The sequence below is a fragment of the Panthera onca genome, chromosome B3 (assembly GCF_046562875.1).
Source record: "Panthera onca isolate mPanOnc1 chromosome B3, mPanOnc1 haplotype 2, whole genome shotgun sequence".
Taxonomy (NCBI): Eukaryota; Metazoa; Chordata; class Mammalia; order Carnivora; family Felidae; genus Panthera; species Panthera onca.
In genome coordinates, this window is record NC_138344.1 from 522,089 (window position 1) to 536,338 (window position 14,250).

The 14,250-nt window shown below is 59.4% G+C and overlaps 1 protein-coding gene across 5 annotated transcripts in view; it reads left to right on the top strand.

Annotated features, from left to right (window-relative positions):
* The first annotated feature begins 4,344 nt into the window (after positions 1-4,344).
* The window catches only part of TBC1D2B (TBC1 domain family member 2B), a 68,174-nt gene continuing 58,268 nt past the window's right edge, over positions 4,345-14,250 (top strand). For 2 of the 5 annotated variants that reach the window (XM_078449109.2, XM_078449104.2), the window contains exon 1: positions 4,345-4,707. In XM_078449109.2, the coding sequence (XP_078305235.2) occupies positions 4,390-4,707 (318 nt within the window). In that variant the 5' untranslated portion in view covers positions 4,345-4,389. Of the gene's footprint in view, positions 4,708-5,933; positions 6,037-6,063; positions 6,406-6,540; positions 6,881-14,250 lie in introns of those variants that run through there. The other 3 variants (XM_078449107.2, XM_078449108.2, XM_078449106.2) reach the window with 3 other exon arrangements.

Here is a 14,250-nt window from a genome sequence, read left to right on the forward strand (position 1 = left end):
GAAGGACCCAGGGCCTCTGCCGGCACGGCCTCCCTCCCTGCCCCACCGGGGTCCAGTCCTCACCTGCTCCCTGGGCTGTGTGACTCCCCCTAACTCCTGTGCAGGCCCCAGCCCCTGCCAACCCTCTGCCCTCCACGGGCTCCCGGGCCTCCGCCTGTCTGAGCCCTGGTGCCCTGGCCCCCCCGGGGGCTGGGAGGGTGGCCAGCGCCCCAGGTGCCCGCCCTCCGGGAAAGGGAACCACAATGTGTGGAGATTTGCCTGCCCATTTGGTAGGGAAACGAGGCCTCCTGGAAGCCAGAGTCTGCAAATCCGGGCTCAGAGGGTCCCTGGCGGGGCTCCTGTCTCTGTGGCCCCCCTGCCCACCCGGGGCCAGCACCCGTGGGAGGTGGAGGCAAGGAGCCGGGGCTGGAGACTTGTTGAAGTAGCCACCACCCTGGGGACTCACTGAGCACTGGGTGCTGTGCCAAGCACTCCACGTTTGTTAACTTAAGCTGTACGGCAGCTCTAGGAGGTAAACGGCACAGCTGGCCCCATCCTGCAGATGAGGAAACCAAGGCACAGGCAGGCGGGTGATACGCCCGAGTCACACGGCCCCTCCCTTACTTTGGCCCCCTCCCACTGGCCCTATCAGGGCAGGAGGCACGAGACCTAGTGGGAGCATGTGGACAGCAGCCTTCTTCCCAGCGGGGGTGTCCCTGTGGGGTGGGGAGGGGGCTGTTCCCTGGTCACTGCAGCCTCTGCTCTGCCGCCTGCCTGCCCCGTTCTTCCTGTTCCCTCTCCGGCACCGCCCCCTGGCCTGTGAGCTCCAGTCCCCTCCCCGACCAGGACGGCTTCCTCCAGACATGCTCTGGGGTTAACAAGGCCCTACAGAGACAGTGCCTGACCTCCAAATAATAGACCCATCTCTGTGCTCTATGCCTCAGGGACAGGGGTGCCCCATCTGTGCCGTCTGGCCCGGGGAGCTACGGGAGGAAGACCACAGGCCTCACGGCTGTGCCTCGGGCCACTGATCATTTCCTAGCAGGCAGGACAGGGCCCCTCGTGGTACGGGCGGGAAACGTACCCGCAGCCCAGCGAGGGCACACACGTGTCTAAGGACACACAGCATGCCAGGTGGTGAAGCCTACTTTCCTTTCTGGACTCCCCACTGGACCGCGAGCTCCTCCTGCGGCTGGCTGGCATCTCTGGGGTCTGAGAGGCGCAGAGGCTCTGCGTGGCTGGGCCTCTCACCCCATCCCTCTCGAAGGAAACGGGCCCAGGATGAATCACTGGCTGTGTGTTCTCCCGGGGCTTGCCCAGAGGCTGGCCATGTGGGAGCAAGTTCACTGCCCAAATTTCCCCTTTTCGGTAAACAGCAGCCACTTCCTCCTGGGCTGGCCACTTCCTCTGGTCACTGGGCTCCAAGAGGCACCAAGCACGCCTGTCCTACACACAGGGGAGGGATGCAGGCCGCGGAAGGCTGCCCCCTGCCCAACAGGACATTGATATGCAATCTCAGAGGCTCTGGGAACTGCAAAATGTCCTTTCAAAAAAGGGCTCCAAGGGAGAAATCGGGAGCCAGCAGAGGTGGGGGGGGGGGGGTTTGCTGGTTAGAAAAGAAGGGAACTGGCCCCAGAGTCTCCATGTAGGAAGGCCTTCGGAGGGGGGAGGGTCTGGTTCAGCATTTTACATAAACTGTAAAAACTGTGCACGTGGAGGGTGGGGGAGGTGCCGCAGGACGCGGGAGGGGCTCCATCCTGCAGCCCTTCAGCTTGAGGCCCTCAGGAACGAGGCCTGACACAACACGGGGTTTGTTAGTGGAAAACCAGCACGGTAGAGCGGCCATGAGACAGTGTGCAGGGCCAGTGGCCTGGGAGAGGTCTGGGGCGGGGGGGACGTCGAGAGCGTGTTGGGGTTGGTCCTGGAGGCTCCGGCCACTTCCCCAGGGACTCTGCTGAGATGTTGTGGCCACTTGGCCCCTCAAGGGGATTCAGGGTGAGGCTGAGCACTCCCCACTCCCCGCACAGGGCCACATTCTGGGCCTGGACAGGGCACTTCGCTCCCTAGACTCTGCAGGCCCAGTGCCCGGCTCTGTGGCTTTCAAGGGGCCCACGAACTGTCTGTAGCCGAGGACAAATAGACCCGAGCTCCAAAACCCAAGAGGAGCAAAATCCAAATTAATAAACACTTCATTAGATGTCTACAAAGCGTGACATTATGTCAGCATCACAGTAATCATAAAAACGTCACTCCTGGGGCGCCTGGCCAGCTCGGCCGGTGGAGCGAGTCATTGTTGATCTTGGGGTCGTGAGTTTGAGCCCCGGGTTGGGTGTAGAGATGACTTAAAAAACTTTAAAAAATGTCACCCCCTTGGAAAACCATGTGTAGGCTGGATTTCTCTCACTCGCCAGGGTGCCCACACAGACACCACGATCGCCAAGAAATTGTTGGTCAAACATAAACTAAAATGGATTCCTCACGGTCAGACAACATCAAGATCACGATTATAAAAATTCCTTCAAAGGTTTTTAGAGCAAAGTTTATTATAGGACGTGGGGCATTGGAACATGTTCGCTGCGGTGTGCGGTGTGGCCCCGCACAAGGAACAGGGCACCACTGCTCCCCCACGGGTGACGTGGGAGGGAGTGGAGGCTCTGGTGCGGGACGGTCACAGAGGCTCAGCGGGTCACAGAGGCCGACCGGGTCGGGTCCCGTCTGTCCGGCTGGGGGCTCAGCCCTGTTCCCGGGAGGGGGCCTTCCTCATGCTTCGCAGAACTCTGTCTCTGCCACAGGCCACGGCCACCCCACATTTGCAGAATTGGCCCACAGGGCTGAGGACAGTGGCTGTCCCCTGCTCTTCCCTGTGCCTCCTGCAGCCACGCGGATCTAGTAGGATCCAGCACTCCCAGCCGGTCCCTTTCCCATAGGATTTCCTGGTCGCGTCCCACACTGCCGCCTCACCCTGCAAGCCCATCAGTCACTGCCCCTCTCACCCATAGGGCGAGGTCCAGATGGAACTTGGTTCCCCGACTCCACAGTGTGGCCCATCCCACTCCTGCTCTCTCACCTCCCCCATGCTGGCTGGTCTGCTGCGGGACTGCCCTCTCAGATGCTGCTTAGGACAGTCGTGTTCACTATACAACGATAGTAATGACAGCTGGGACCTATGGAGGGCCTACTATGTGCTAGGCACGTGCTGAGCACTTTGCTGTGCATTTCTCCTGTAACCCTCACAAGGACAGTAGTACGAACTGTATTATCCCCATTCCCTGGGTGAAGAAGCTGAGACTCAGAGAGGTTAGGTAACTTGCCCAAGGTCACACCTCTGGTTAGTAGCAGAGCTAGAAGACGGATCCCATCAGTCTGGCTCCAGAGATCACCCTCAACACCTGTGTTTTGTGCTCAAAGAGAAAGAACCCAGGGCATGAAGGTGGGGGCCACGCCGGGCAGATCCTTGGGGTGGGGGTGGGGGGTGCCCACCAAAGCTATGTCCCGGAACAGTGAAGGTAGGGGGCATGTCTGGCTGGCTGAGCTCTCTCTTCCCGGAAACTGGTGGTGCCCTGCCCATCTCAGAAGGCTCAGCAGTCCGCTGAGTCTGTTAACGGACCTATGTAAAAAAACGCGGAAGGAAGACGGCGCGGTATTTGCTTTGAGTTGGCCCTTTCAGAAACTCGGCTATTACCTTCCTCTTTCAGCGGAAGTGCACTTGGCACACGTGCTCCACTGGTCTCAGGTGCACGACAGTGACCCGCCGGAGTCGCTACTACATCAGCACCGACTGTTCCCTGAGCTGCACCTGGAAGCCTGGACACCCCCATCCCCGCCCCCCTCCGGCGAGCGCCAGATTCTTCCCTGCTCCGACGTTGTGTCTCTGTGTGTTTTTCAGTTTGTACACGAGGGCCTTGGGTCCACGTTGTCGCCACCGGCAGGGTCTCGTCGTTTCTCACGCTTCCTCTCTTCTGGCGGCGGCCGGTCTGCACGGTCGTGGCCTCTGCCAGGCCGCCCCGCCCTCCGCGGCCGTTCCCCAGGCCGGCCCCCCCCCCACACCCCCCCCCCGCCCCAACCCCCGCCGTCGGCCGCCTCCCCGCACCCCGGCCCCTCCCGCAGGTGCTGCGGGCCCCGGGCGAATGGCGCGCACAGGCGGCCCGGGGCAGGTGCCGCGGCCCTCGTGCCCCCGCGCAAGACGCGAGCTCCCCACGGGGCCGGGTCGGGGACCGCCACGCTCGCTGGGGCGGGAACGGAGTCGGCGGGGGCGGCGGGGGCGGCGAACTACAAGTCCCAGGCGGCCTTGCGCGCCCGCGGGCCGTGCGCAGCGGCGGGGCGGGGCGCGCGGGGGCGGCGCGGGGGCGCGCTGACGGGGGCGCGCGAAGCCGGGGCGGCGGCGGCGGCGGCGGCGGCGGCTGGGCGGCGATGCCGGGGCCCGGGGCGCGGGCCGAGGAGGAGGAGCGGGAGGGCGCGGCGGCGGGGCCGGCGCGGCTGTGCGGCTACCTGCAGAAGCTGTCGGGCAAGGGCCCGCTGCGCGGCTACCGCAGCCGCTGGTTCGTGTTCGACGCGCGCCGCTGCTACCTCTATTACTTCAAGAGCCCGCAGGACGCGCTGCCCCTCGGCCACCTAGACATCGCGGACGCCTGCTTCAGCTACCAGGGCCCCGACGACGCGGCCGAACCCGGCGCCGAGCCGCCCGCGCACTTCCAGGTGCACAGCGCGGGCGCCGTCACGGTGCTCAAGGTGGGAGTGCGCCCCCGCCCCTCCGGCACCCCGGTCGCTTCCCGGCCCCCGCCCCCGGCGCCCCCGTCCCTCCCTGGCGACCCCGGCGCGGGCGCCCCCGTCCCTCCCCTACGCCCGCCCGTCCCTGGAGTCCCCTCCCCTACCGCCCCCGTCCCGGGCGTCCCCGGCCCTCCCCGCCCCTGGCGCCCACGTCCCTCCCTTCCCCGCCCGCCCCGGGGCCCAGCGGACCCGGGCTTGGGGCTGCGGGCTGCGCAGTGCCCGGACCCGTCCTTCGCCCCCGCCGCTCTCTTGGGCTCCCCGCGCCCTCCCGGGAGTTCGCGACTGAGGGCTCCTTGACTGGCCTGGGTTACGACCCCTCTGTGCCTCCGCTGCCTCTTTTGTACCGTGGGGGTAACGGTGCGTCTCCCTCGTGGGGCGTGGGGTTGAGTGGGATCCGCCGGTTGCCCTCGCGCGGCACACAGTCGGGGGCGGCGGGGCCCTTAGAGGTCACTCACTGCAGCCCCTCCTGGCGGGCAGGGGCGCTCTGTCGGGGTCGCACAGCCCGAGAGTGGCGGAGCCTGTTTTCTGGGGAGAGGTGGGAAGGGGTTGCTTTAACCGGGTCCGCCCGAGCAAGGCTTCCTTAATCTTGTAGCCGAGACGGGGTGGGAGACACACGGGCCTCCCCGCCCTCAGGTCCCGGGGGCCCTGCTGCTGAAGCCCGCATCTCCTTCCTGGCCTCGGCCCCCGCCCCCCTCCCCGAGCCCCCACCCTCAACCGTCTTCCGTGTCGCGGAGCAGCAGGGCTGCGCCGGCCCGGCCAAGTGCAGAGCGGCGGGGGCCTTGCGGAGTCCCTGGGCCTGGTGAGCGCACAGCTGTTGCCGGACCTCCGAGCCGAGCCGGCAGCAGCTGGAGCTGGAGCTGGAGCCATTCTCAGAGCCGCCTCAGCTCAGCTGTTGCGGTTCAAGCAGACTCTGCGTCCTGGGTTCTTCCAGGCCCTTCCACACCGCTCCAAGTGGGTGCAGACGGCCTGTTCCTCCAGAGGAAGCCAGGCAGGGCTGCAGTTCAGCTCAGGCTGACTTAGAAACCGTTTGTATAAACTTGGGAATGACTCCAGGAGCACCCGGACTTGTGCCAGAGAAAGGCTTGTCCTCACTGCGTGCGGACGGCCCTGCGTCAGATGCGTTTACTGTGGGATTGTTTGTTGAAGAACGAAATAGAGCATCCTCTTTCAGATTGTCTTAGCGGACTTCCGAGTCCTCTATGAGGTTTGTCATTTAGAAAAATGCGAATAAATGTTGGTGTGGACCTGAGTGGGGCTTTGAGGTTGAGCCTGAAGACTGTGGTGGGAGAGGTGAGTGGTCTGGAACTCGCCCGGGACTGCCGTGCGCTTGTGCTGGGCGGCTTACGCCGCCCGTCTGTCCCAGTGTCCTTTTCAGTCCAGCGAGAGTCTCCCCTTCCTCGAGTTGTGAGCGTTCGGGAAATGTCGTGGGAAATGGCCGGCGCAGAGCGGGCACCACGCGGCCGCCACGTGAAACCAGCAGTGTCCGTGGCCAAATACGTGGTATGGTCATGAAACAGAGTATTATGCAGCAGTGAACGTAAAGAAACAGCTGTCGACACGCTTGGCTCGTGAAACTGAGCAAGAAAAGGTTACAGAATGGTTGCACACAGACGGTACCGTTTACGGACTGGTTGAAAAGGTCACGCAGATGTCTGTGTGGTGAGTGGGGAGCCGCGTGGGGTGATGAGCCCCGGGCTCAGGACGGAGTTTACCCCTTGCCGTGTTTATGTCTAGGACGGGTGGTGGGTGCACCGTGCTTCTTACGGTATTCTGTCCACCTTTGTGTGCATTCAGAGTATTTTAAAGAAGGAAATGAGTTTTGATGTGGATTTCGTGTGGATCACCGACTGTGACGAATCTGTAAAGCTGAGGGTCTGCCTTACAAAAACAGTGGGAACGGAGACACAGGCAAGGCCGGGTTCCAGAGCAGGGGCTCGCTTGGAGGAGGAATTTTATTGTATAGTGATAACTTTTGAGCTGCGGGCGTAAAACTTCTGTGGTGGTAAAAGTGGAAATTAGTAATTTATGTTCCTCCCACTTTTCAGGTCTGAGAACTGACTCCTGTAAGTGCTGATGCTTCGTTTCAGGGTCCTCGGCCATGGGGGAGCCTCTGACTTGCCGAGGGGAGCCTCAGGTTAGTGAGGAGGCTTTGGCTTCGGCTGGTTGGGTATCATTTTACAGATACCGTTTCTTTTGACAGATGAGTTGAGGAAAAGAAAAATCAGCAGTTTGCTTACTGTGTTATCATGTGTTTCTTGTTCTAAAGCATCTGTCAGCCCTCTCTGGCAAAGCTGTGGTTTCGCTGGCTTTTTCAGAATGTTTTACTGCTTGAGTCTTAATGAAAGCTGATACTGGAATTTCTTGCTAAACTTCTCTATTCCTGAATTCAGGGATCTGATCCAGCGCCTTATTTTACAGATTTTACAGGGAATGGAGGCCAGAGAGGGGCTGTGATTTGCTTGAGATTGGAGGCTAGACTCAGACCCTCTTTGAAAGTAGAGACTCCGGGAATAGTTGAGTGTTCAAAATGCAGAATCTCTAATTGTGTTATCTGTTCTGACAGGTGTACCTTCTTTGACTTTGAATACCAGTGGTTTGGGATTAGATAAGGTGCAGTGGTTTTCCCTTTACTGCATTTGATTTCTGCCTTTTTCATGTAGTAAAAAGGCACCGGGAACATTCTGCACTTGGGAGTTGGTACAGTGGTCAGGCAGAGGCCGATGCTTCTGGGGCCGGCGAGTCTGGTGTGCTGGAGGCCTCTCCCCGGTGCAGGGGACAGTTGTGCAGCGAGCTGGCGCGCAGGGAGGACTGACTGCGGGTAGAACAGAGCAGGAGCCCCTCTCCTCCGCCAGGTCTCTGCAGCCTGGGGCGCTCCGGGCATCACCAGACTGCCAGCACATGCATCCCCTCCCTGGGCCCCTTTCTTGGAGCTGTTTGGCGCTCAAACGGACGTGGTGTCGGTTTCTGAATCACACGCAACTACACAGGCATGCGTCCTTATTCTTAACCCGCTTTTGTGGGAAGGATGCACATTTCTCTGGTGTTGAAACCGCTCTCGGCTTAATGACGGGCATGTGTTAGCTCGGGGGAGCCTGTGTGTCCCACACAGAATGGAGGCGCTGAACCGGCCTTCTGGGCTGAATGGTTCTGCTCGGCTGTCGGGCCCTAGAGGTCCGCTCGGCGGTCTTAAAGTGTCATTTAGCTGTTTTATCAAGACCTGACTTCTCATGGGTTCGTCTCGGTCTCCCAGTTAACAAGCTCCTGAGAAGCAGGTGCTGTGTCATCGTGTGATGTCACCGTGGCTTCCTCTGACCCACCGCCCACGGCGTGGCCTGCACCCCATTTCCTGATGTTTGTATCCTCCCCTCGCGGACGCCGCCCGCAAAGTAGGTGCCCAGGCAGACGTCTGTGGCGTGAAAGCATAGAAGGGGATCACCTTCTGGTTTGGGGGCAGGCCTCGGCCCTCTGGAAGGGTGAGCCAGACCCCTCAGGCGGGCTGACTGTCGTGGCGTGCAGCACCCACGAATACGGCAGGCGTCCGCTCTCCAGAGAGCCTCGCCCCGGTCCCGGCTGGTCCCGAGTTTCGGTCTGTCGTGTTTCATGTCCGTGGCTGAGCTCTGAGGAGCTGGTGTAGTTGGAGGGGGAGGTTTTAATGACAAGGCCACGGAGTAAATATTTTAGGCCTCATAACCATGCTGTTTCTCTGACTGCTTCACTCTCATGGGACAGAAACAACCAAAAAGCGAGCGTGGCAGCATTTCTATAATTTTTATCTGTGCACTGGGATTTGAATTTCATGTGATTTTCACATGTCGCAAAATATGTTCTTTCTGTCTTTTTCCCCCAACCATTTAAAAGTGTAAAAACCATTCCCGGCTCATAGGTGTATGAAAATAGGCGGTGGGCTGGGGGTGGCCCTGGGCTGGGGTCGCTTGAACCTCCTGTTTCAGGAGGGCCTGGGGCACTTCTCGTCCACTCACTCGTTCCCTCTGCTTAGGCCCTGGGGGCTCAGCTGAACAAAACAAGTCCTGTCCCTGTGGGGCTTTCTGGATGGTGGGGAGATACGGATAACACCAACCACTGCTGCACACTGTGGAGGGGACAGGGGTCCCAGTGTGTGTTTGGGGGGCGCTGGGAAAGACTTGCAGGGGTGGAGGGGGAAGGTAATGACGGGGGAATGCCAACGAGGGCCAGGTGTCAGCCAGGGAGATGGGGGGCACAGCTTTTGGCAGGGGAGGCCTTTGGGGCCGAGGCCACAGGAACCGGCAGTTTTCAGCAGGGGTTCAACCTTGTTTTTTCCTCTTCCACACTGGTGGTTGGGTCGTGTCTGATATTTTCATCTAGGTACATTGGACGATTATCTAGTCTGTGTAGTAAGGGTTGAAGCATTTATGTCCCACGCTGGCAGGAAGGTTTGAATTGTGAGGCTGGAGATAGGGTTGCCCAGTGCTTCTTAAGCACCGCATTTTGGGGGCAGCGGGGTCTGGGAAGCTGCTCCACCCCGTGGACTGCCTTTGCTAGAACATTCCCAAGTCCACCTTCACCAAATTCTCTCCTGTTCCACTTTATCTGCTCGTATGCACGTTACCAGTTTCCTTCCCCTTTGGACGTGGCCGTTTCCCCGAGAAGAGGAGGGCCGAACGCGTCCGGGGTTGAGGTGTGGACACCAAGTGCTCACGGAGGCTTCAGAGGGGTGGACAGGTGTCCTTGTTCGGGCGCCTTTACCCATCAGCCGCTGGGTTTCAGTCTTCCTGTCTGATCAGAGTGAAATCCCTCCAAGGAAAGCAAAGAACCCTGTTATTGTAGAAATGACTCTCGAAGTGGGGCTTAATTAGGAACCATCATTTCTCTTAGAGGTTTATGCGGTAGGGTCTGGGTGACACCCGGGTGGGCATCTGCCTACATCCCCGAGGTCCAGTCCTCAGCTGTCGCAGAGTGAGCGCGGTATGGATGGCGACGCTTCTAACTCGCGCCCCTTAAGCCCCTAAATACCCGGCCTGCAGCGGTCGGTGACGTGCGAGGCCCCCTGGGTGGGAAGAGGCCAGGACCATCCCTGGGGAGCCTGCGGATCCCACAATTTCCCAGATAAGCTGTAGCTCACTAGGCCGCTCCGGAAACCCTGAGCAGACAGAGGTTCGGTGCTGTCGCCCCTGGAGGTGGGTATTGGAGTTCGGGTATTGGAGTGCCGATGCTGTGTCCTACCAGGGTACGTGGCCGTGGGCAGAGACTGTCTGGGAGCACTGCCTCCCCAGCATTCAGGGGAGTGAGGCGTGTCGCAGATGCTCGGTGTGACCGGATGCTCCTGTCGCAGTGTCTGTGTGGTCATCAGCGAGTATCTCAAGAGCATCTGCTGTACTGTAAGGTTATGCTTTTCCTGCAGATGTGGCGATAGTTTTTCCATGCATTTAAGAAACTATAGTATCGGGACTTGAAAAATAGTCTAGCACCTGATGCCTTTGGAAAACCTTTGCAGAGACGCCGTGTTTGGCTGCAGGATTCAGCACTGGGCGTGAAGGTGGGATGCCTGCCGGTGTCTTGATTCTGGGGGACGGGGGTGGCATCTTCCCAGAGTAAGCGAACAGGAGGGGTCCTGTATGTGCACGACCGATTTGCATGTGGCCCGGAGCCAGACGTCTGTGGTCTGTGTGATAATCCTGTGACTGCTGCAGCATTGGGGAGACCTTGTGACGGTCGTCGAGGGCTCCCCGCAGGAGGTCGGCCGGGCAGTGGTTGGGTTTTGGTACGATTGCGTAGCTGCTCACAGACGGAGCTCCTCTTGGGCCAGCGGGACATGTTCCCAGTCATTTGCTTACCTTTCCCAGGCTGATTTTGTGGGAGAACCGGAATCTGGTGGGGAGGGGTCCAGAGCCGAGTCCTTCAGACTTCCGGCCCTTCCCAGGCCCCCCAGAAGGGAGCAGTGCTCCGTGTGTGCTCGATCCGCCCCTCAGAACGGGTCTGAGTGTCGGATGGCAGGCCTGGTGGTGCATGGGGGTGGGCAAGGCCGTGCCATCAGAGGTGTTCACCTTGCATTGTAGGAATTATTTGTAGGCAGGGGGCCCGATTTCCCTGTCCCTTCAGCTCTGTGATGTCGAGGAAAGACTGTGCTTGCAGACAAGGTGGCCCGACTTTCCAGGAGTGACGCGGTCAGTCCAGCCTTTCGCCTAACGGATCTTGTCGAGCGAGGCCATGATGGGCGCCTGGTGAGAGTCAGGCGCTGTCTCTGGCCTCGGGGAGCTTGTCCTGTCCTGTTCTGAGGTGTGATTGGGGCATTGTCCTCAGTGGCTCTGTGGGTCGGAGGAAGTCATGACGTGCTTTTGCTCTAAGGGTCATTTATCCCCGAGTCAGGATTCCTCGGGCCCTCAGAGGGCAGCGTGCCCTGACCCCGGGGGCCGAGTGAGGGATTGGGGTCCCGTAGGGGGGCGGCAGCCGCTTGGGCGCTAGAGTCTTCCCCAGACACACGAGGGATGTGTCATTATCTAAACCTAGCAGTTTGTGGCACTTGCTTCGTATTTCGACTTTAATCCATTGGTAGGAAGTTAGGCTCACGTGTAGCGGGTGGTGCACAGACACCTGAACCGCCCTGTACCCAGTCCGTGCTGCAGCCTAGGCGTAAGAGGATTAGCCACGGGAGATTTGGAAATGGACGGTGTGGACGATAAGCATGGGGCTGCCTTAGCAGCGAGTGAGGCGGTGGTGTCTCCCGGCAGGGACGAGGCGTGTGCCAGAGGGGGACAGACCTCTGCTGCCTGGGAGCCGTGCCCGGCGCCCCCGCAGACCCTGTCCCAGTGGTCTTTCTTTCAAGTCTGCTGTTTAAAGGAACCATCTTTTTCGGAACCGTGGTTCTCAAACTGCATGTAGGAAAGGAGCCTCCTGGGATCCTGTTCCTGCACACTGTCGGTCCTGCCCCAGGGATCCTGACTCGGTTGGTAGGCCGGAGTGCACCTCGGGAATCCGCATGTTTATCCGTCACCCCGGCCCTCCCGCTGCAGCTCTGGGGGCCTCTCTTCGGGAACCACTGCCGTCCTCCGGATCATGACTGAGCCTTCCCCCGGCTGTGAAGTCCAGAGGGGCCGGGCTGCTGATGGTTTTCTGTGCGACTGGAAGCAGTTGTGTGGACGGAGACCAGTGAGGCGTGAGCCCCTTACCCTCAGGTTGACGCCCTGTGGTTTCTGCCTGCACATCTGCTTTGCATTCTGAGTTTCTATGAGCAGTGGTTTGGAGCCTGGCACCCCGCCCCAATTCCCCCAGGCCCTGAGGTTTGTGTCTCCTGGGCCGGTAGTGCTGCCCAGCGTCCTGGGGGTATTTCTGGGGGGTGCGGTTTAGTGATCGACTCCACTGAGGAGCTCATAAGGACTTGTAGAGCCCCCAGATTCTCACCCAGCAAAGGGTGAGTAACAGAGTGACCTAGGGGAGCCACCCAACACTTTCCTGAGACACCAGCTCTGCCCAGAAGACTGTTAGAAATCATCATGCCTCCCAGATGGCTCGCAAACTCGCTTAAAGGGTAGGATCTCTGGTGCCACGTTCCCCTGACCGCCCCGGGTCTCTGGTGTGTGGGGCCTGGAGCCTCCCCTTCCCAAGCCCCAGTTCCTAAAACTTCATATTAAGTCATTCATTCCTGTGTCCTATTTTTTTTTTTTAAGTTTATTTATATTTTGAGAGAGAGCGTGGGGAGGGGGAGAGAGAGAATCCCAAGCAGGCTCTGTGCTGTCAGGACAGAACCAGATGCGGGGCTTGATCCCAAGAACCGTGAGATCAAGAGTCTGACTCTTGCGGCGCCTGGGTGGCTCAGTCGGTTAAGCGTTTGACTTCAGCTTAGGTCACGATCTCGCAGTCTGTGAGTTCGAGCCCCACATCAGGCTCTGTGCTGACAGCTCGGAACCTGGAGCCTGCTTCCGATTCTGTCTTCCTCTGTCTCTGCCCCTCCCCTGCTCATGCTCTGGTCTTTCTCTCTCAAAAATAAATAACCATTAAAAAAATTTTTTTATAAAAAAGAGTCCGACACTTAACCGACTGAACCACTCACGTGCCCCTCCCGTGTCCTACTTTTAAGTTAAAAACTGAAGCCCGAACAGCGCAGTGCTGTGTGGTGTGTGGAAACATCATAGGCAGGGTGGTGCGGGGCTGTCTACGGGCTGCTGGCTGTGGCTGCAGTCTGCATTTCTCCTGAGTCCATAAAACCCTGGCTCTCCCTGATTGTGCAATAGCAGAGCTGATAGGGAGCCACAGGAATGCAACCCTGTGGCCACTGGGAGGCCACGTGCCCCTTTCTCTCTGAAACAGAAAGCGCCTTGGCGGGCTTCCGTACTTCCTGCGGGGAGAGCAGACCCAGAGAGTGGCCTTGCCCTTTTCTTGGCGAAGTCCATCACCTGGCCCGGCCCCCCACGATCCCTTATCTGTGGTGCCGCCTCGTCTGTGAGCGTGCATTTGCTTTGCCGCGTTCCTTGTCTGGGCCCTCCTTCCCTGACCTTTGCCCTCGGTTGCTCATCTCTGTGACATCATTGAAGCTGGAAAGATGTCAGCTGACAGGTGGGTTTGTCTCAGGGGATTTGCTCTTTGAAAGAGGGTGCTCGAGTGGTGAAGGGGGAACCCTTCTGGTGTCTGTGTCCCCGAGTGGGTGGGAGGTGGGGTCTGGGTTCTTGCCCAGCCTTTGAACAGGATGGAGACCACAACTCATGTAATTCTTTTCATAGCTAACGTGAAAATGCTCATTTCGAGTTAGCAAGTTTGAAAAGGTAGGAGGTATGTGCTCGTGGCACCCGCCAGAGGATGAAGGTCGGTGCAGACGCGTCCGCTTTCCGGGGGCCAGAGGGCCCGCACAGACGCCCTTCTCCGTGTCTGCCACTGGCGTGGACACAGGCTTCAGCACCCTCCCAGGGAACAACTACATCTGTTTCATTGGTACGGGGCCAGATCTCCTGAGATCCTGGCCAGGCTCGTGATTTCGAAACATTCAGAAGAAAATTTGGAACCTAAAGTTATTTATCAGATTTGGGTTGTCGGTTTTTCCTCTGAGTCTTATATCATCAGACCACTTACAATATTCTTGTGCTTTTTATTCCTTATGGAAGAATTACCTTAGATGCGCCTTGGGGATCTAGGTCTTTTCCAGACTTAAGAAACAAGATTCCCTCGTGACAAAAAGACATCGTGTCCTTTTAAGCAACGTGGCCGGAGAGGTGCAGACCGAGTCCGTCCCTCTGGGCACCCTCCTTTCTGTGGCTCTTCGGGGACTGGTGATCACGCCGTTTCTTCCCGCCCTGCAGACGTGGGTGGGCCCCGACCTTCTGGGGAGGAGCCCAGGGCCTGCACTCTGAGCGCGCGACCGACATGCTGTGTCGTCACATAGGGCAAGACGGGTCCTGCCAAGGACGGCAGGTGGGACGTCTGGACCGGGGCTTGAGGCGTGCATCGGAGTTCGCAGGTGGTTGGTGGGGCAGGTGGAGCGCGGGCTGTGGAAGCCGACTTGGGCTCTGCTTGCCTGTGGTGTGGGGAGGGCTGCCG